This window comes from Podarcis tiliguerta (assembly GCF_965153285.1).
Source record: "Podarcis tiliguerta genome assembly, chromosome: 1".
In the NCBI taxonomy this organism is placed as follows: domain Eukaryota; kingdom Metazoa; phylum Chordata; class Lepidosauria; order Squamata; family Lacertidae; genus Podarcis; species Podarcis tiliguerta.
In genome coordinates this window covers 104318939-104339263 of record NC_139534.1, presented here as the reverse complement: position 1 = coordinate 104339263, position 20325 = coordinate 104318939, and the positions used below count along the sequence as shown (strand labels likewise).

The 20325-nt window shown below is 44.8% G+C and overlaps 1 protein-coding gene across 1 annotated transcript in view; it reads left to right on the top strand.

Moving 5' to 3' along the window:
* LTBP2 (latent transforming growth factor beta binding protein 2) overlaps positions 1–20325 on the top strand; it is a 134033-nt gene that overhangs the window by 47823 nt on the left and 65885 nt on the right. The window contains exons 4-8 of the mRNA XM_083446998.1: positions 822–1003; positions 3785–3955; positions 5411–5605; positions 6666–6946; positions 9520–9622. Of these exons, the coding sequence (XP_083303124.1) occupies positions 822–1003; positions 3785–3955; positions 5411–5605; positions 6666–6946; positions 9520–9622 (932 nt within the window). The remainder of the gene's footprint in view (positions 1–821; positions 1004–3784; positions 3956–5410; positions 5606–6665; positions 6947–9519; positions 9623–20325) is intronic.

The window sequence follows — 20325 nt, the reverse complement described above, 5'->3', positions numbered from 1 at the left end:
ACCACTGGTCCTGTTAGCTAGGGATGATGGGAGGTGTAGTCCCAAAACATCTGGAGGGCTGAGTTTGCCTATGCCTGATTTAGCTGCATTTTAAGCTGATAATGTGTACACCGCCTTATATTACAAGCCTGGAAGGATAAACCTCCACCGTCTATTATGCAGTGGTGTGAAGACTCTACCACCCTAGCTACATTTGAGTGTGTTTCTTATCAACTACATGTGGATAGCTGTTTCAACATTTGGACATCAATTTATATGTTTAACCAAAGATGGATGTATCAGGGATATTGTACTTTTAATGGGAACTGATTGGGGCTTTTCTTCCACCTTTTTTCTTGGTTTTTCTTCCTTCCTTTTCTTTGTTTTTGTATCTCTTTCTTCTTTCTTTGTCGAATTTGGTATGAAAAACAATAAAAGAGAAAGAAAGATTTGTACAGTGGTGCCTCGCAAGACGAAAAGAATCCGTTCCGCGAGTCTCTTTGTCTTGCGGTTTTTTTCGTCTTGCAAAGCAAGCCCATTAGCGGATTAGCGCTATTAGCGCTATTAGCAGTTTAAGGGCTATTAACGGCTATTAAAGGCTTAAGGAATTAGCTGCTAAAAGGCTATTAGCAGCTTAGCGCTTTAGAAAAAGGGGTTGGGGAGCAAAAAAACCCTCAAGAATCGCAAGCAAGCCCATAGGGAAATTCGTCTTGCGAAGCACCTCTGAAAACGGAAAACCCTTTCGTCTTGCGGGTTTTCCGTCTTGCGAGGCATTCGTCTTGCGGGGCACCACTGTATCATTTTATCCAGCACAGATGTTAGCTCTGCTTTCTTTTCAACAGGTCTCAGAGCCAAAGTCGTTCAGTTGCTACCCCTCAGTTGCACACGGGGTCCTCTCGTACAGTCCGACGCTATCCAGCCACCAATAATGATCAGCTCACATCCAATGCCTTGCCGAATGGATTTGAACAGAGCAGTTCTGGGCCACGTACGGCCTTTCAAGAGCCATCTTCACCTCACGGGGGTAAGGTCTAAAGAATGAGCCAGGTTTCTTTGGCAAATGTTTCTAAGCACAGGCTTCATGCAGTGTGGGTGGTGGTGGTGGTGGGGAGTCCATCAAGGTAGTGGGATGAGGGTGGCGCTGTGGTCTAAACCACTGAGCCTCTTGGGCTTGGCGATCAGAAGGTCAGCAGTTCAAATCCCTGCGACGGGCTGAGCTCCCGTTGCTCTGTCCCAGCTCCTACCAACCTAGCAGTTCGAAAGCATGCCAGTTCAAGTAGATATATAGGTACTGCTGCAGCAGGATGGTAAACAGGCTTTCTGTGCGGTCTGGTTTCTGTCACGGTGTTCTGTTGCGCCAGAAGTGGTTTAGTCATGCTGGTCACATGATTCGGAAAGCTGTCTGTGGACAAACGTCAGCTCCCTCGGCCTGAAAGCGAGATGAGTGCCGCTCCCCATAGTTGCCTTTGACTGGACATAACCTTCCACGGGTCCTTTACCTTTACCATTAAGGTAAGGTAAAGGTACCCCTGACCGTTAGGTCCAGTCGCAGACCATTCTGGGGTTGCATGCTCATCTCGCTCTATAGGCTGAGGGAGCTGGCGTTTGTCCGGAGACAGCTTCCGGGTCATGTGGCCAGCATGACTAAGCTGCTTCTGGCGAACCAGAGCATCACACGGAAACATCGTTTACCTTTCCTCTGGAGCGGTACCTATTTATCTACTTGCACTTTGACGTGCTTTTGAACTGCTAGGTGGGCAGGAGCAGGGACCAAACAACGGGGGCTCACCCCGTTGCAGGGATTCGAACCACCGACCTTCTGATCAGCAAGCCCTTGGCTCTGTGGTTTAGACCACAGCGTCACCCGTGTCCCTTCCACCATTAAGGTAGGGTATAGTAATTGAGAATGCCATAGCCATGTACATGTGCTAGCAATCTGTAGCAATACAGTGAGTAATGTTTACACAAGCACTCATTTCTGTGGGCCTGATTAGGTGTATAATCCAAAGTATCAGCACAGAATTTAGCTATCTATAGGCGGGGGTGAGAATGATGCTGATGATGGTGATGATGATGATGATTTAATTTGCATTTTCATAAGAAACTACCTAATTTACACTTTTCAAACTAATATGCAAGCTGAAAAACTGTTATTCTTCAAAATTCACACTTCTCCAAATTTTGCAGTTCAGTTCTACACCCAATCAAACAAAATGTACAAAAATGAATATATGTAAATTAAAAATCATTGGTGAAAATAACATACAAAAATACATTATATTAGGAAAATGACTTGCAAAAATGTGTATATTGGTCAGAACTGCATACAAAGAAGTGTATATTCATAAAATTCTGAGGGGTTTTCATGAGCGTCACATCTGACATCAGGGCGTCATGCACAATGTTATGACATCATGCACAATGCCTGGACGCAACATCACTATGTCACGTACGTTGACACCCTCCCCCCCATTTCCTACCCAAACTGGTACTCCAGGTGGAGATGAAACATAACTATCATGCGCACTAGCCATTGATAGCATTGTCTTTCATGAATGTGTCTCATTGTCTTTTAAATCCATCCAAGTTTGGGGCCATTACTGCTTCTTGTGGGGGAACTGTATACTGAGTGAAGAAGTACCGTCTTTTGTCTGCCCTGAATCTTTCAGCATTCAGCTTTGTTAGATGTTCCCTGACGGAGAAAAACTTTTCTCTCACCACTTCCTTCACACCATGCCTAATTTTTTACACATCTATCATCGTCTCCTCTTACTTGCCTTTTCTCCAAACTAAAAAGCCCCAAATGTTGCTTATTAATTTATATACTACTTATATTCCAGAATGGCTTCTAAGTGGCTTACAACTATAAAACCAATGCATAATAAAAATACATAACAACAAATCCACTGGGGCATTTAAACATCCTTAATTTAAAAAATACAATAAAACAAATGTACTCATTCCTCATCGTTGCTCCATTGCCTCCATCCTTTTGGTTGCCCTTATCTGAACCCTTTCCAGCTCCCTAATATCCTTTTTGAGGTGAGGCATCAAGCTTTCCCCCCTCAGCTTTGACATCTCTACCCTAACTGATCTACCCAACATTCCTCTACCTTCACTTCAACTAATTGGCCTGGCTGTCTCTCTCCCCCCCCCCCCCCCGCATCTCAGCTGGAGTAGGACTGGAGTAGACTGGAACGCAGCCATGTGCTCTGTTCTGGTGGGAGGCATTAATATTGTAGATTATTATTATTATTACATCCAAGCATTTCCCTTCAGGGTAGCTTTCCCAGTCTCCTTTCCTTCCTTAAAACAGGGCCGAGAAATAAAGGGGGAAAGAATTTATTGTCATTCTGATACAGAAATGCCTCGTGCTTCTTTCAGTTAATGCATTTTATCCCTTTCCCCTAGTTTTATTTAAGTAAATCCTTGAAATGTATTCTGTGGGTTTGCTGTGTAATCTACTAAATCCTCCTGTTCACCCTTTAGTAGTCTGTACTTATTGCTTTTATAGAGTTTGTAATATCAGGGCATGTAATATAGGCCTTATTGTTGCCCACTGTGAGAACAGGATGCTACATTATATGGGGCATTGGCCTGGTACAGCAGACTCTTATGTTCTTCCATCCATGCCTTTAAGCCACTACAAGTCCCATCATCCTTGGAACCATTGGCCATGCTGGCTGGGCTGATGGGAGTGAGAATCCAGCATCTGGAGGACCACAAGTCCTTCACTCCTGTGCTAAACTAAGATGCTCAGAGACATCTTTCTGCTCTGTGATGGTCATTTGTCTTTTCTTTGCAGGTGTCAACCTGACAGAAAAAATCAGGAAGATAAAGATTATCTTCACCCCCACAATCTGTAAACAGACTTGTCGACATGGCCGCTGCTACAACAGCTGTGAGAAAGGAGACACCACCACCCTGTACAGCCAGGGCGGGCATGACCATGACCCTAAATCTGGCTTCCGTATCTGTGAGTCTTCCCATATGTCTGACCCCTTTCACAAGGTTTATCTCTCTTCCTCTGTTGCTTTCTTCCACGAGACTAGCAATTCACTGCAGGAGCAGAGTTCAGAGCAGGAGGAGGATGACAGCTCAATTGGCCTGCAAATGAGTCTTCCCCGAGACTGGTCCTGCCCTCTTTGAGACAAGAGGTCGAATACAGTTACCTTTTGTCCTCCTCTCAATGCAGCAGTTCAGTCAGAGTCTCAGACAGGCATTGCTGCAATTCTTCTTGTCAGGGCCAATTTTCTGCTTTCATTGGCATTAGCTTTTGGGTCTGACTCCCAACACCTAATTTCTTCCTGTTCTCTCCTTTCGCTTGTGTGGAAACCAGGAGAGTTGGCTGAAGCTTTTATGCTGTTCCTAATTATTATGGCAGCTGACGCCTTTCTTCTGATCTTGCTGAAACTGTAATTGCACAGGAAATTTCAGTGAGCTGGACAGGTCAGCTCTCTAACCATTGCTCTGGAGCAACTTTCCCCAGCTGGTGCCCTCCAGATGTTTTGGAGTGCAGCTCCCATCAGCTCCAGATGACTAGAGCTACAAAACATCTAGAGGGCTCCAGGTTGGGGAAGGGCTGCTCTAGAGTTTGACCTATCTAGTAGTTTGACCCTATCTAGTAGTTCTGGGACGCGGGTGGCGCTGTGGGTTAAACCACAGAGCTTAGGACTTGCCGATCAGAAGGTCAGCGGTTCGAACCCCCGCGACAGGGTGAGCTCCTGTTGCTCGGTCCCTGCTCCTGCCAACCTAGCAGTTCGAAAGCACGTCAAAGTGCAAGTAGATAAATAGGTACCGCTCCAGCGGGAAGGTAAACGGCATTTCCATGCGCTGCTCTGGTTCACCAGAAGCGGCTTAGTCATGCTGGCCACATGACCCAGAAGCTGTACACCAGTTCCCTCGGCCAATAAAGCGAGATGAGCGCGCAACCCCAGAGTCGGTCACGACTGGACCTAAAGGTCAGGGGTCCTTTTACCTTTACCTTTAGTAGTTCTGTGGAATGGCCCTGCACAGGCTCTCACAGAAGAACCCAAATGCTTCCTCCCTGTGGTTGAATTTTAGGGTGTCTTCCCATTCAAGGTTTCAATCCATTTTGGCTTAACATGTTGAATTGGAAAATGAAATCTACCTTGGCCATATTGCACATTCATCCGGCCCATGTTAGTAACATTCTTCCATGGCACAAATAGTTGGACTGAGGATAGAAGTGCCTTCAAGCACCACAGGCAGAAAGTTGCTTAGTCATCTTTGGAAATAGAGTTAGCTCACATGCTTGGCGTCCTTCATAACTGGGACAGCTTGACATCTTTCTGTGACTGAGACTTCTTGATAGGACAGGTATTGGCCTATTTGCTGGCTAGGGTGAGCTTCTGGACATTCATCTGCATTCCATCTCTGGCTTTCACTTACAGATTTCCTTTCTTTACAGATTTCTGCCAGATTCCCTGTCTAAATGGGGGGCGCTGTGTGGGCAGGGACGAATGCTGGTGCCCATCTAACTCTACAGGGAAGTTCTGCCACCTACCAGCTTTGAAAGTGGAAAGGAAAAAAGACGTGCCAAACAGCCTGGCAAGCAACTCCATGAAACATTCAATGTACACACTTCCTTTATCCAACCAACTTGGTAAGCAGCACTAGTTTCGTTGTTTCTTATAGGCTGCTGGTGTGTGGAGCTTATATTGGGCATGCCTTTGCCTCCACCCCGCCTTCCTCTTGCCATGAAGTGGGAAAATAATTATCAGATGATAAGTGCCTTATAGAAGAGGAGATGGTTCTCTACAAAAACATCCCTAACTCTGCTTAACTAGTTACAATCTTAGTACTGCTCAATTGTGTGTGCTTCAAGATAAATACATGTACAGGATGTTGGCTTAGGTGTGCACCTGTGCTTAGGACTCCTTTTGTGAGAGCACTACCTTTTACTGCCATGCAGGTATCTGCTTTGTATTCTAACTAATTATTAGATATGGTTGAAACACACACACACACACACACACACACACACACACAAATTGAGGACCTAAGTAGAGGTTTCTGAATTTCTAAAATCCCCATAAAGAAATAGCCACACTCCCTTCACATAGGTAAAACCCCTGGTCTAGAATTCACAATAAGCCACTCATGTAGACTATAATCTACGCATAGCCTAGAAAGAAGCTAATGGATGATGCTAATATTATTGTCCATACAGTGGTACCTCGAGTTACAAATGCCTCAGGTTACAAACACTTCAAGTTACAAACTCCGCTAACCTGGAAGAGTTACCTCGAGCTGAGAACTTTGCCCCAGGATGAGAACAAAAATCGTGTGCTGGTGGTGCAGCGGCAGCAAGAGGCCCCATTAGCGAAAGCATGCCTCTAGTTAAGAACAGTTTCAGGTTAAGAACAGACCTCCGGAACGAATTAAGTTCATAACTAGAGGTACCACTGTATTCTGATACTCACAGGTTTCGTTGTTTTCTCTGGGCTTCATGGCAAGTCAAAAGTTATTTCCCTTGTTTGTACATTTTGGGCCATAAATGAACAGCGATGGCTGCTTTTCAATCTCATGGTTGTACTGAGAACCAGTGTGGTCCTGCAGATGGAGCAAATGTCAGAGTATATCCACTAACCCCTCTAGAAATTTGTAGGTTGCTGCAGAGCAAGAAGCAAAGTCATGTTTCCATTGACAAACTTTCCTTCCAGCTTCCAGAAACCCTTCCCTTGTGAACGTACATATCAACCACCCTCCGGAAGCTGCTGTGCAGATCCATCAGGTAGCTCGAGTGAAAAGTGACGCAGATCGGTCGGAAGAGAACAGTGTTGAAGCTGTGTTGATATCTCAGTTTCCATTGGGTTCCCACCAGTACAGTGATAATGCCACCACCATCACCATCAACAACAACAACATTGTCACAGAGAGACATCAGCAGCAGAGGCCTCAGGACCTAGTGGGAAAGTGTTACATGGAGTCAATGCATGGAAAGGTCAGAGCTATTCTGTCTTAACTCAGTTTTGTTCACACACTTGGGGTGTAGGTTATGGAATGTGAGATTAATGGATGCAGTGTGTGTGAACCCTGAGCATGCGCATGAAATGCCATTTTGTATTATTTTATTTTATTTATTGAAAACATTTGTATCCCACCTTCTCTTGAAAAATCCAAGGTAACTTCATAAGGTAATGTTGAATGCAATAAAAATTAATAAAATGCAAAAATCATCATCAAGCAAAAGAAGCAGCGGCGGAAAACTAATGGATAAAAGCAGGTAAAAACGATGAAATAGAGGCAGCTACAAACATTTAAATGATCAAGGACAATGATTCAGGCATTTTGGTCCACCAGGGAGAATGTACAATTATTTTTAAAATTACCTCAGCCTACAAATGCTCTAGAAAGTCAAACAAAAACTGCCAGGCAGGGTTCATTCAATTCTGTAGGTAGCGCTTTTTCCTTCCCTCAGAAACTCTTCCTTTCAAAGCAGGCAGCTGAGCCTGTGGTCTGAAGCACTTTGCGCATCTTCAAAGAGCACATCTAGTCCTGTGAGTCAATAGAAGTGCTGATCAACTGATGCTACCTTGACCATACGTTGTTCTGAGACTTTTTGTTCCAGCCTTTTTACGGTCTGTTTTTCCTCACACACATACACTCAAACAATCTGGGTCCAAAGGACACTCTTTTTAGAGCTAGTTAAGATTTTAGTAGGAAATGAATATATATGGAAACTCTTCTCACAATAAACAAATGCTTGGTATTGATTAAAATTCATTTCCCTTGAAGCTTCTAGAGAAAGAAAATTCACATGAGTGGTGCAATCTAGCCCTACTCTTTTCCTTCCTTCCTTCCTTCCTTCCTTCCTTCCTTCCTTCCTTCCTCCCCTCCCCTCCCCTCCCCTCCCCTCCCCTTCCCTTCCCTTCCTTACTTCTTGTTTCATAGATTCTATGGAATTATACAGGAGTTCAGAATAATGCTTGTGTGTATTTTTTAGATTGCTACATTGCATTTTTAACCCAGATTTTCAGGGGACAGTCTGTGTCATTTGGGATCCATGCCCAAGGCAATCAATTTTGACATTAGTCAGACTCGGCTCCATCCTGATTCCTAGTACTAGTTCTTCTCAGCCAAGCAATTCTACATGGATTCATTCTGAAAATTTGGTATGAAACATTTTGCCTATAATAATAGGGTTGGAAAATCCCAATTCCACTTTATGAGAGTAAATGATCCATGCAGTCGCTGTTTTTCTTAAGTACTTGTTTTTCTCCCAAGTGCTGACTGGCTTTTTAGTGAAAGGCGCAGAGGCATTTAGGCCTTACTTCATCTCAGGTAGTGTTCTATAGGTAACCTCAGGGGGTGGGAGTGGAGAAAGCAGCTACCTTGTTCTTTTCTTGCTTCGTTCCACTGGAGCAGGGTCCGCAGCGGAGCAGACTAGGTGATGGCTAGGAGCCTGGGCAGGAAGCATTTGTCTCTTCCGTTCCAGTCTGAAGCCATACTTATTGGAATGTGAGTGCTGGGCACATGGCCATTTTGGCGATGGATGAGTGCCAGATTTGGCCTGTGGACTACGACAATTCAGCTCTAATGGGGGAGACTGTAATCCAGAGGGCCTTGTTAGGAGGGGGGGGGGAGGGAATACTCATTAAGTAAATGAAAACGCCTCGCCACAAATGTCCCCACAAGGTCTGGATTTGTCTACCCATCCCGCGAGTTAATAGATGTACGTCTGTGAAAAGGCATTTGTTTTATCCAAAGGCTTTGCTTGGTGATATTATCTCTGGGTCATGCTCTGCTGCTCAAACATAACAGTAATACCTTGTATCTAATACTAATACCCTGGCTTTCCAAGAGCCAAAGATACAGGCAGGCTCTTGTTTTCCTGTCTGCGAGACTGTTTACTGTCTTAAAATACACCTCTGGCCCTGCAGGGAGCATGGGTGCCTGTAATGACGCCTAAGAATAATGCAAGCACCATTGTTAGGGATGGAGGAGAAGTTTGTTTGGTTTGCATTTCACTGCGAAACTCCTTAACACAAAGCGAAGGAACAGCTATCCTTCAACATTTACACTGCTCTGAATTTTGCAGTGTAGTTCTCTAACCCAAAATGTCTGTGTTGGGGGAAAGGGCACAGATAAAATGTCATATTAGTGAAAATAACATGCAAAATGCTCAGCATGAGGAAAAAATGTATACATTAAACAAAAATGCATTTGTTAGGAGAAATTTTCTTGGAAATGCATATAATTTTTATGTGGTTTTTTTTTTTTAAAGCCCATTAAGTGATGTGGAACGGAACTTAAAGAATGGAAAAAGTAGAAACCGAGAGAAACCAACATTGACAGATTTATTCATCCCTAACCCCTAGCCTTCCACAGAAAGGCAGGCCTGTACTTCTCCTTCCCATCACTGGCATCTTGGCACCTTTAGCTGTGGTCTGCAATGTGCTGCCCCTGAAAGAATGGAATGAAGATTGGGCATAGGGCTTAACATAGCCTTCCTTCCAAAGTACAAATAGCACAGGATTCTGATGCTATTTCTTTTCCCCCCATTTCTCTTTCTAGTGTGCTGACCCACTGCCTGGTCTGGCCAGCTATGAGGATTGTTGTGGCAGTGTGGGGGCCTTTTGGGGGGTCAGCAGATGCATCCCATGCCCATCGAAACCAGGTAAGTGCTATCTAAGGGAGAACTCATTAGCATTGCCCTCTACAAGTCTTAGAATCATAGAATCATAGAATCATAGAGTTGGAAGAGACCACAAGGGCCATTGAGTCCAACCCCCTGCCAAGCAGGAAACACCATCAGAGCACTCCTGACATATGGTTGTCAAGCCTCTGCTTAAAGACCTCCAAAGAAGGAGACTCCACCACACTCCTTGGCAGCAAATTCCACTGTCAAACAGCTCTTACTGTCAGGAAGTTCTTCCTAATGTTTAGGTGGAATCTTCTTTCTTGTAGTTTGGATCCATTGCTCCGTGTCCGCTTCTCTGGAGCAGTCCTCTATGTGACATCCTTTTATATATTTGAACATGGCTATCATATCACCCCTTAACCTCCTCTTCTCCAGGCTTGTAGGGCCAATGCAGGGCATGAGGCTGAACATAAACTGGGTTGTTACTGATCCATTTGGACTGACCCATTTGGAACTGGAAAGTAGTACAAGGCATGACCACTTGTTTCAGAGACACTGTTTCTTCCTGGACATGATCCTGAATGCACTTGGGCAGGAGAAAGCATGTAATATGGTATTCTCAGGGATGATTACTGGGCTGCAGTGTCAGTTTAGGTGCCAGTGGGAATTGGTTTGATGCGGTTGCTGGCTCAGAACTTTGTGGTCTGCTTATATACCAGATCTGAAAAACCCAAGGGCAGTCTGATGTTTGTTCCATGTCAGAGAAATTAGGCAGGAGAAAACTGGAAAACAGTGCCCGTCATTTTAGGAGGTATGCCTGCATATTGGCTGGTGAGGTTGCATACTCAGCCTTACAGACTTGCAGGCCTGCTTTAGATGAAGTCTTGGCAGGGGCTCTGGAAATAACACTACATCAAACAATTGGCAGGGTTGAATCTAGAGTCCATTCCAGGGGCATACAAATCCAGTTCTGCATTTTCTTTTCCTAGTACCCAAAGAGATTGATGCAGAACAAAGGTAGAGGTTATTCTGAAAGGAGCATGGCACTTACGTTGGCTTATTTATTGGTGTGCACTGGAAAGACCTAGTGAATGAAGAGGGAGACTGATTGAGAGTTCTTTCAGAGTGGTGGCTGCTAGGTCTACCCATTCATTGCACTTCTCCTGGAATCTGTATGCTGAATTGCCCACACTATCGGGTATGCCAGGGCTGTGTAGGTAGGGAAGGGGCAAAGTTTAGTGCGTGGTTTAAAATATTTGTTTCTTATCAGTTTTTAAAATAAATGCTTGAATTTGTGACAAGCTCCCCTTTAATTCGACACTGTGGCAGGATTACTGTCATCAGGTTCCCCTGCCCCCACCCCGTGGGTAGTATGTGCTGAGAAGTAATTGACAATTAGCTCTTGTTCTGCTTTGTATTTATATACTTAAACTTATATTGCTTTTATTTTTTATTTATTTTTAGTAATATTGGATTCATTCTATGTTTGTTAAATTGTTTATTTTGCCATTTTTTAATTTGTTGACATGCTCTCTATTTCATATATTTGTATTATGATGTTTTGAATGTTTGTTATAAGCTACTTTGGGCACAACTGATGGTGGAAAAGTGGCATATAAGTAATCTTAATCAATCAAGTAAGAGAAGGATCAAACTGCTATGATGAAAGTGAAGATGGCATTGTCTTGATCTATGTGTGTCAGGCTTGAGGCTATAGCAATTATTATTATTATTATTATTATTATTATTATTATTATTATTATTATTCCTTACTTACTTACACCCCACCCATCTGACTGGGGTGCCCCAGCCACTCTGGATGGCTTCCAACATGATAAAAACATTGCAAAACATCAGAAAATTAAAAACTTCCCAATACAGGGCTGCCTTTAGATGTCTTTGGAAAGTTCTGTGGTTGTTTATCTCCTTGACGTCTGATGGGAGGGTGTTCCACAGGGCAGGTGCCACTACCAAGAAGGCCCTCTGCCTGGTTCCCTGTAACTTCACTTCTTGCAGTGAGCAAACCACCAGAAGGCCCTCAGAACTGGACCTCAGTGTCACCTTCAAAGGTAGCCCATTAATTATTTCACACAAAAATATCCAGGTATGCCAGTGACATTCACATAGACATATTCCACACAGCAGTCATAACAACAACAACAACATTTATTTATTTATTTATTTATTTATACTCCACCCTTTTTCCTGACAGAATTCAAGGTGGTAAAAAAGGTAAAAAAGAAGACCACTAGAAACATTGAAAAATCTATCATTAAAATAGAATTAAACATGGATAGAATTAAAGCTATATACATACAGGTATATAAAATCTGTTTAAATAAACAAACAAACTATGTTAGGAAAGTATTTCATTTTCCCAGGTGCAAAATAAATAAAGTAAAAATAAAAACACCACTACCAAAACAGATGTGCAATTTTGAGGGGGTGGGAATTTGACTGTGTGGAAGAAATTAGTAACAAACACATTTAGGGCTCCATAACTGATTGTGCAGAAAGGCCCCAAAATGGCCCTTGCATTCCACAAGTCAAAATCAAGCTTCAGTCTGTTAATGAGCTGCTCCCTAGTGGGACATGTGAAAATCAGCCCACAGCCTCAAGGAGGGATTATTATATCAGAAAGGGCAATCTCATGTGATCAAAGAAGTAGTCGCTGTACGACTGGAAGTGGCCAACCTGTGTTTGCATCACAGGTTCTTTCGATCTGGGACACATTTAGCTTGTTTTGGTGTTTGTCAAAAGAACCTCTTGAGTTCATCTTTATCCTTTCTAAAACTTGCTGGAAAAAGGAAATCCATATCTCCTTGCACAATGATCTCGATGCCAGCTTTAGGTTTTCAGTACTGTCAGAAGCTTTTTCACATAACCTTTGCGCTCATGGCAGCCACGATTTCTGTTAGCCCAGCTGACTTTCATCTGTGCCGCCATGGACTGAACCAGTTACGCAACAGCTGATACAGTGTAACAAGCTCAGCATGGACGGGCATATGGCAGTTGTGGCCATAGTCTTTTAAATGGTTGCCTTGAGATGTAGTAAGCTGAACCATGCATTCAGCACTTAGAAATTGCATGGCTGGGTAGCTGTAAGTCATGGGCTGGAATAAATCATCCTTGCTTACAGATGTGTCAGATTGCAGTTCAGGTCTGGCTTCGTGGAGCGCTATGGAAGGCTTCAACTCTGCTCATTCATCCATTCTTGTGTGTGTGTGAGGGAGGGAGAATGAACTCAATGTCATGGATTGGCTGGATGCCAAGAAGAAGAAGAAGAAGGAGAGTTTGGATTTGATATCCCGCTTTATCACTTCCTGAAGGAGTCTCAAAGCGGCTAACATTCTCCTTTCCCTTCCTCCCCCATATCAAACACTCTGTGAGGTGGGTGAAGCTGAGAGACTTCAGAGAAGTGTGACTAGCCCAAGGTCACCCAGCAGCTGCATGTGGAGGAGCGGAGACGCGAACCCGGTTCACCAGATTACTAGTCTACCGCTCTTAACCACTACTCCACACTGGAGTAGTGGGAGGCATCAGCTGGGGAACCCCCAAGGGAAGAAAGCCCAGAACCCAGGGGATTGGTTGTGGGACGATGATGAGTGGGCAGAGGGAGCAGACTGGAAGGAGGAGGTGTCGGAAGCTGAAGAGGTAACAAGGTTTAGTGAGCAAGAAGAGGTGGTGGCAGAGAGCAGTCCAGAAGCAGTGGCAGAAGCAGAGACTGGTGAGGCGGGGGCCTGAGAGGCAGAGTGGAGGTAGGCTGCCAGGGAGTCTCTTCCTCCTGCTGTAATCAGGTTCCTTCCTGTTGGTCTCCCAGAACACAGAGAGGAATGAAGAGGGCGGAGCAAAGAGAGACAAGGCGAAGGAGCCACAGGTTGCTGGGGAAGGACCCAGGGGAGGAGCCTTAGAGAGCAGTGGGAAGGCAGCGGCCTTCAACTCTTGCAACTACCTCATTGGGGCAAGACTTACTGGGAAGAGTTGTGAAATTGACGTCTGGGGGGAATTTCTAAAAGGCAGTGCTTTGTCCTGGTTCGGAAAAAAAAGCTCAACATTTTTCAAGGTGTCCTGGGTTTTTTGAAATATGTCAACCCTATCACTATGCCTGCACTCTTTTACTTTTTTTGAATATAGAGTTAACTTCACTGACACTGGCTGTTTTATTGCTGCCCTGCTCCTCACTCCCACTGCTGACACTCATACACCTGTGCATTCCCCCAGCTGCTGCTGTGTAGCCCAACCAGCTCTGTACTTTCATAGAATAGAATCATAGAGTTGGAAGAGACCACAAGGGCCATCGAGTCCAACCCCCTGCCAAGCAAGAACCACCATCAGAGCACTCCTGACATATGGTTGTCAAGCCTCTGCTTAAAGACCTCCAAAGAAGGAGACTCCACCACACTCCTTAAGCCTTCTAGAACTAGCGACTTAAATATATCACATTTCTCACATTTTAAAAAGCTTTTTTTGTTGTTGTTTTTGTTCTGAGGAGAGAAAACGTGTGTTGGGAAGTTGCAATGGGTAGTGTTGAGTATGGTATTCAACGCATTCCCTCAATGGACCTCCCACTGAGTCAGCCAAGGGTTGGCAAAGAGGTGGCAGATCGCCCAGATTAAGCCAGTCACTGAGAAATGCTGGACGATGTTACAAGCTGCACACCATTCCTTGAACTAGAATGGAAAAACATTGTTCAAACCAAATCCTTGCCCATCCTCACTGGGATAATGATAAAAAGATGACTCAGATAAAATATTGCAAACAGCTAATGAAGTTCTATGAAAATAACTTTGCCAAGCAGAGTGGCTCCATAGCACCCCAGAGGCTGCTCAACTCCCGCTGAGTGTGCTGTGGGGCAGTTTTTAAATGGAAAAAGGGAGTTGATTCTATGGAAATGGAATTTATGTAGTGCTTTTCATTAAGCGTGCATTTCTGTGAGTCTTTTCATCCTGTGGAATTTCAGCATGAGTTACTCATCTCTCTCTCTCTCTGCAGCGGTCCCCAAAGATTTAGAATTGAGACTCTACTTACTTGAAAAGGGCCAGTGCATTGTCTTTGTTGAATGCATACTTTTTGTTTCAACTTTCTGTTAGCTCTCGACTCTTTGCTAGCGGAGTGCAGCTGGAAGTGCTCTGCTAATTGTTCTGCAGTGCATAGGAGGGTAACCAAGCAATTTTAATTGCTTAAATAGATTCAGTGGAATTGCTTGAATGGAAATCTATCCCAGACACCAAAGCTGTTGGAGGCTTTATGTTTTTCAAGTGCCCTTGAATTTGTATGATCAGAAATCTATATCCCGTGATAGAATCATATTGTCGAGAAAGACTAAAAGGGCATCCATTCCAAGCCTCTCTTTTCTTCAGACTTCCATGCAGTTTACCCTGTTTGAAGCCCCTGGGCATCCAAGCCATTTTAGGCCTGCTGTGAATTTAAAGCTGCAGCTTATTAAGAAGGAATGCAGCTCGCTTGGGCTCAGCAGTCTCCACTTAGGTGTTCAGCTGGATGGCTAACTAACTGCCCAGGTGACTCTCCCTCCAAACTCCCTCCTCTCACAGCAAGCAAACAGAATTTGCAGTTCACATACTTGCGCTCACATACTACAATGAGCAGGAAATCCAGAAGCGGGTATTTTTGACTTTTTTTCCTTTTTCTTTTTTTGGGCGCTTTACTTAATTCTAAGGGACGCAGGTGGCGCTGTGGGTTAAAGCCTCAGCACCTAGGACTTGCTGATCGATAGGGCGGCGGTTCGAATCCCCGCGGCGGGGTGCGCTCCCGCCATTCGGTCCCAGCGCCTGCCAACCTAGCAGTTCGAAAGCACTCCCGGGTGCAAGTAGATAAATAGGGACCGCTTACCAGCGGGAAGGTAAACGGCGTTCTGTGTGCTGTGCTGGCTCGCCAGATGCAGCTTGTCACGCTGGCCATGTGACCCGGAAGTGTCTTTGGACAGCGCTGGCTCCCGGCCTTTAGAGTGAGATGAGCACACAACCCTAGAGTCTGGCAAGACTGGCCCGTACGGGTAGGGGTACCTTTACCTTTTACCTTACTTAATTCTAACCTCTGGTTGAAGCAAATAGACTCAAAGCAATCTTGGCACTTTCAGGAAGCAATTTTAATGCTGCTCTTCTGATTATAGTTCCTCTTTCAATGCTCTCATGGCTTCTTATGTTTTAATGTTAGTAATTTAATACACACACACACACACACATATATATATGTTTTTTAACTTAACATTTTCAATAATTATTAAACATACTTTTATATCTTATACATTTTTTTGACTTCCATCAGTCACATCTGAAAATTTTCCAATCTTTTCACTTAATATACATTTCTTACTTTCACTATTACATTTAAATCTCATAACTAATATCTCTCTTCTTTCTCAGTAATTTAATATTCCTGCTCCAGCAGCTAAGAGGTTTCAGTGGCCAGTCTTTTTAATTGTTGTGCTGCTATTTTGCATATGTTGTCTTTGTTTCCTGTCTCTTCATGAGTTGCAGGAGGAGGCAGCGACTGCCACCAGCTTGGATGACTTTAAAAGATTAGACAAACTCCCTGGCTACCATCCATGATGGCTATGCTCTGCAGATGGAGGCAGCAATGCTTCTGAATACCAATTGCTGGAAACCACAGTAGGCAAAAGTGTTCTTACACTCAGATCCTGCTTCTGGGTTTTCCCCAGGCATCTGTTTGGCCACTGAGACAACAGAACGCTGGACCACATGGACCACTGGCCTGATCCAACAGTCTCTTCTTATGTTCCTGCTTTATAGTGCTAGATTATCGTTGCAACCCAGTATGTTAAAGAAGACAAAGACAACCTCACTTAAAAAAAAGGCATGCAAAGCAAGGATGTATATCCCTCCACAAGAAGGCTGCCTTACCCACTCCCTTTACATTGGGATGGGAGTACAGTAGACGCTCGGGTTGCGAATATGATCTGTGCGGGATGCACGTTCGCAACTCGCAGCAGCGGCGCGTCTGTGCACGCGCGGGTTGCAATTCGGCGCTTCTGCGCATGCGCAAAACACGATTTAGCACTTCTGCACATGTGCGACCGCCCAAACCCGGAAGTTGTGGGTGAACATATCAGACGACACAGCGATTCTTCAAACAGCTCTTGTTTATTCACAGGCCAGAACAGAACTGAACTGAAGGGTTCAGCCAGCCTGCTTATATAGAGCTCCACTAGAATGCAACAGTAACCATTTTCTGTAGCTATCCAATCACTGAATGTCACTTTCAATCCCTTATTTGCATATGTGGACATGAGTGAAAACTATCTACAGTATCCCCCTGCTGGCCTAGGGTGAGAACTTCAGTACATAACAGTAACCTGTTCCAGTACTTCCGGGTTTCGGTGCGTCTGTAACCTGAAAAAACGCAACCTGAAGTGTCTGTAACCCGAGGTATGACTGTAATGTGCTAAGGGGAGTCACAGCCAAATAAAACATTGCAGGAAACGTATGCGGTCCAGGACTGGACCTAAGTTTGAGGGAGTCCTTGGCAAATGCTCCCTGCACTTGGTGGGACATGGTAGGGAGCAACACTACCATTTTGTTTTCTTTCAGTGCCCCTGATGTAGCATCGCCCTGGGGCATTGTGGGAAATTAAATGGGAAATGGTATCCCCCCTACACACACTGGTGGCTCTCATTTGGCTTTGTCCGATGGCCCTGGAGTGACACCAGCAATACTGTGTGCAGTTCAAATGGCAACTCGCTGGCCCAACCACCTGGCAAGGCAGGTGTCATGGCTCAGGGCCAGTGTCAGTGCACTGGGAGGTCCTGTTGTGGTGCTGGGACCCAGCAGCTACCCAAAATGCCATGTTCTGATGCTCGGCCTGCTTTGTTCACAGTTACAGTTCTTCAGAGACACTCATGTTAACCGAGATTAAATTAAATTAAATACCATCTATCTCAGAAGTCAGCATTTTACACTAGCCCCTTCCTTTGTTCCTACGAATCATGAATGGCTTTCTTATCCGCCGCTTTCCTCCTCACTGTTGCACAGTCTCATCGAGCTCTTCCTTTGCATCATCTTCTCCATGTGCTTATTCTCCAAGTAATAATATCTTTCCTTCTTGTTGGAACCTGCCGTCGCTCCTGTTTGTCATATAGGCAGTTCACTGTTTTCTGGCTTGGTTCCATCACCTTCCTGTCAGCAGTGGCTCACAGCCCCCCAAGCAGCCATGCTGGGCCCCCTGCAGAGATTAACTGTGACTGTTAAAGCCGATTTCTACGCAGCTACTTCGACATGCAGCTCAGCAAGTCAGCTTGGCGTTTTGTAGCTAATCATTCATAGCAGTGACTCCATTCTGGCTTCTGTTAGCCCTCAGGCCGCTCTCTTTCATAGGCAGCTGCCTGCACTGATGTAAGGCATGCTTGGAGCACTGGAGCAGACATGTAGCCTAGAAGAGAGCGCATCAAAGTGTGCGGCCAGTTCCAAGCATTATCTGCAAACAAGTTCCTCTAATTGAGAGCTTGGCACCCTGAGGGCTCCTGAGGAGTGGCATGTACACGTGCCACATTTTAAATACCTTGGAAGTTGGCTAGGGCAGGATTCTTGCGCCCAGAGTTTACACAGAAACTGTGATTACCCGCCCCTGGCCAAAGCTTTTTCTTGAACTGAAGGTGCTGCAAAAAAAAAATCCAACTGTATATTAGTCCATAGCCTGCCATGTATTCACAAGTGAATATCCCTTACTCTGGCGTGTATCCTAAAATAAGTTAATTTTAGGAAGTTCACAGGTGGAAAGTTTCCTGTCCACAATTCCTCCTCTCTGTACAGTGGCATAGCATGGGGGGTGCAGGGGGGCCCGGCCGCACCGGGCGCAACATCTGGGGGGGCGCGCTCGCACTCACAGCTCTCTGCCCCTACCTGGCTCACTCACTCTCTCTCACTGCAGTGCTGGCTGTGCGAATCCGATCCGAGCCGCCGGGTCGCCGCCCACTGTGGAGGGGAGGGTGCCAGGCGTGCAGTGCGGAGAGAGAGCGAGGGACTATCTGGGGGAGGGACAGTACAGCGGGGGGGGGGGGGGGGCAAATTACTTGCCTTGCACCGAGTTAGGGGGCGCAAATTACTTGCCTTGCCCCGGGTGCTGACAACCCACGCTACGCCACTGTCTCTGTACCCTCCTGAAAAAGCCCCCATGGAAAGTCAGGAGTCCCTCCTGAACAGCGCAGTGAGATACAAGAGTTACTTGGGGAGGTGGGAATCCCCCAAATTTTGTCTAGCTTTGGGAGAATCTTCCTTTCCCTCTTACCGTCCCAAGCCCTATCTATCCCCTTGACCCTGTGGAGAGGATTTTTGTGGAACACAGGTTGGTTTGGGGGGCAGGTCAGGTAAAGGAGAGCATTGGGAACTTTCCCTGTGAACTTCTCTAAGTTCTGTTAGGATTCAAGCCTCTGCAATCAAAATATCTTATTTTGTCCAACTTAGAAAGTCAAGTGGTCCAACGTTTGGAACACAGACTTAAAACTGAGAAGCCTGGTGGTAGCATAGACCTGCGACACTGTTTATAAGTTGAGAAACTGTTCCTGCCTGCACATTTTTTTGCCATTTCTCTGTCAGGTTTCTTCCTGCAGGAGTTACACAATGGGTCCCTGGTTTAGATGCAGAACCTTTAGTGCAGTTACTGCTACAAGGCAGAGAATAAGGATGAAAAAGTACATTATGACTGGATGATACAGTTTCATTAGTTATCTGAAATGATCAAGATGCCAGTTTAGTTCTTTTTGAAATAATAGTAGTTGTAGTAGTAGTAGTAGTAGTAATAATAATCATAATCATAATCACAACAACTCAAAGCAACGAAAGGGGTGGAGAATTGCTATCAGAAAGAAAAAGCCACAGGAAGTCTTTTCAGGGCACAAATTAATTCCAGACTGTAGGAGATGAGTTTATTTGTTTATTGCTTATAAATGTATTATGTATTAAATTTGTATTCTGCCCTTCATCCATGGATCTCAGGGCAGTTCACAACATACTGTAAATTTACAACGATACAAAATAAAAATAAGGGCAAAAACAAACCAATAATTCCCCCCCCCCCCACAACACATTTAAAAGGGCACCTGATGTCAATCAGCCAAAGGCCTGGGTGAAGAGGAACGCTCTCACCTGGCGTCTATAGGTGTATAATGAAGACGCCTGCCAAACCTCCATTTGTATTTGTAAGCAATGGTGTTGTTATTTTGTTTATCTACTGATGCAGCATATGAAATATATGGAAATGAAATCTTTTCCACAGCTTGAAAGCCAGCACAATGGACTACCTATCCAGTGAATTATCTTTTCTTCATTTTTGTTCATGAATGCCTTTGTGGAGCTCATGCAATGCGTTGCTATGACCACAGGAGTCTCAAGTTTAAGACTCTGAATGGTGTACTTTCTCCCATGTTTCTAGACTTCTAATTGTGTCTAATCTCCCAATAAAATGACAAATCTTTCCCCTTCTCTCAGCTTGGGATCGTTGTTTGCTTGTAGACATAACAGAGACTGACATGGCACTGAATGGACACTAGGGAAATAGGTTACTGTCCCGGCAGTAGGTGGAGGCCCTGGCCACCTGCAGAGTGTTGGTGCTTAAAACAAAGCCTACTGTTTGCAGATCTGGCAGTAAAGTAAGGCTTACAGGTTACATCATTTTAACCTTCAGCCAAGTCTTCAGGCAGGGCTGATATCCCACTTTCCCCCAAGGAAGGATCTCTCAGATGCCTGTTAGTCTAAGCCACATTTCCT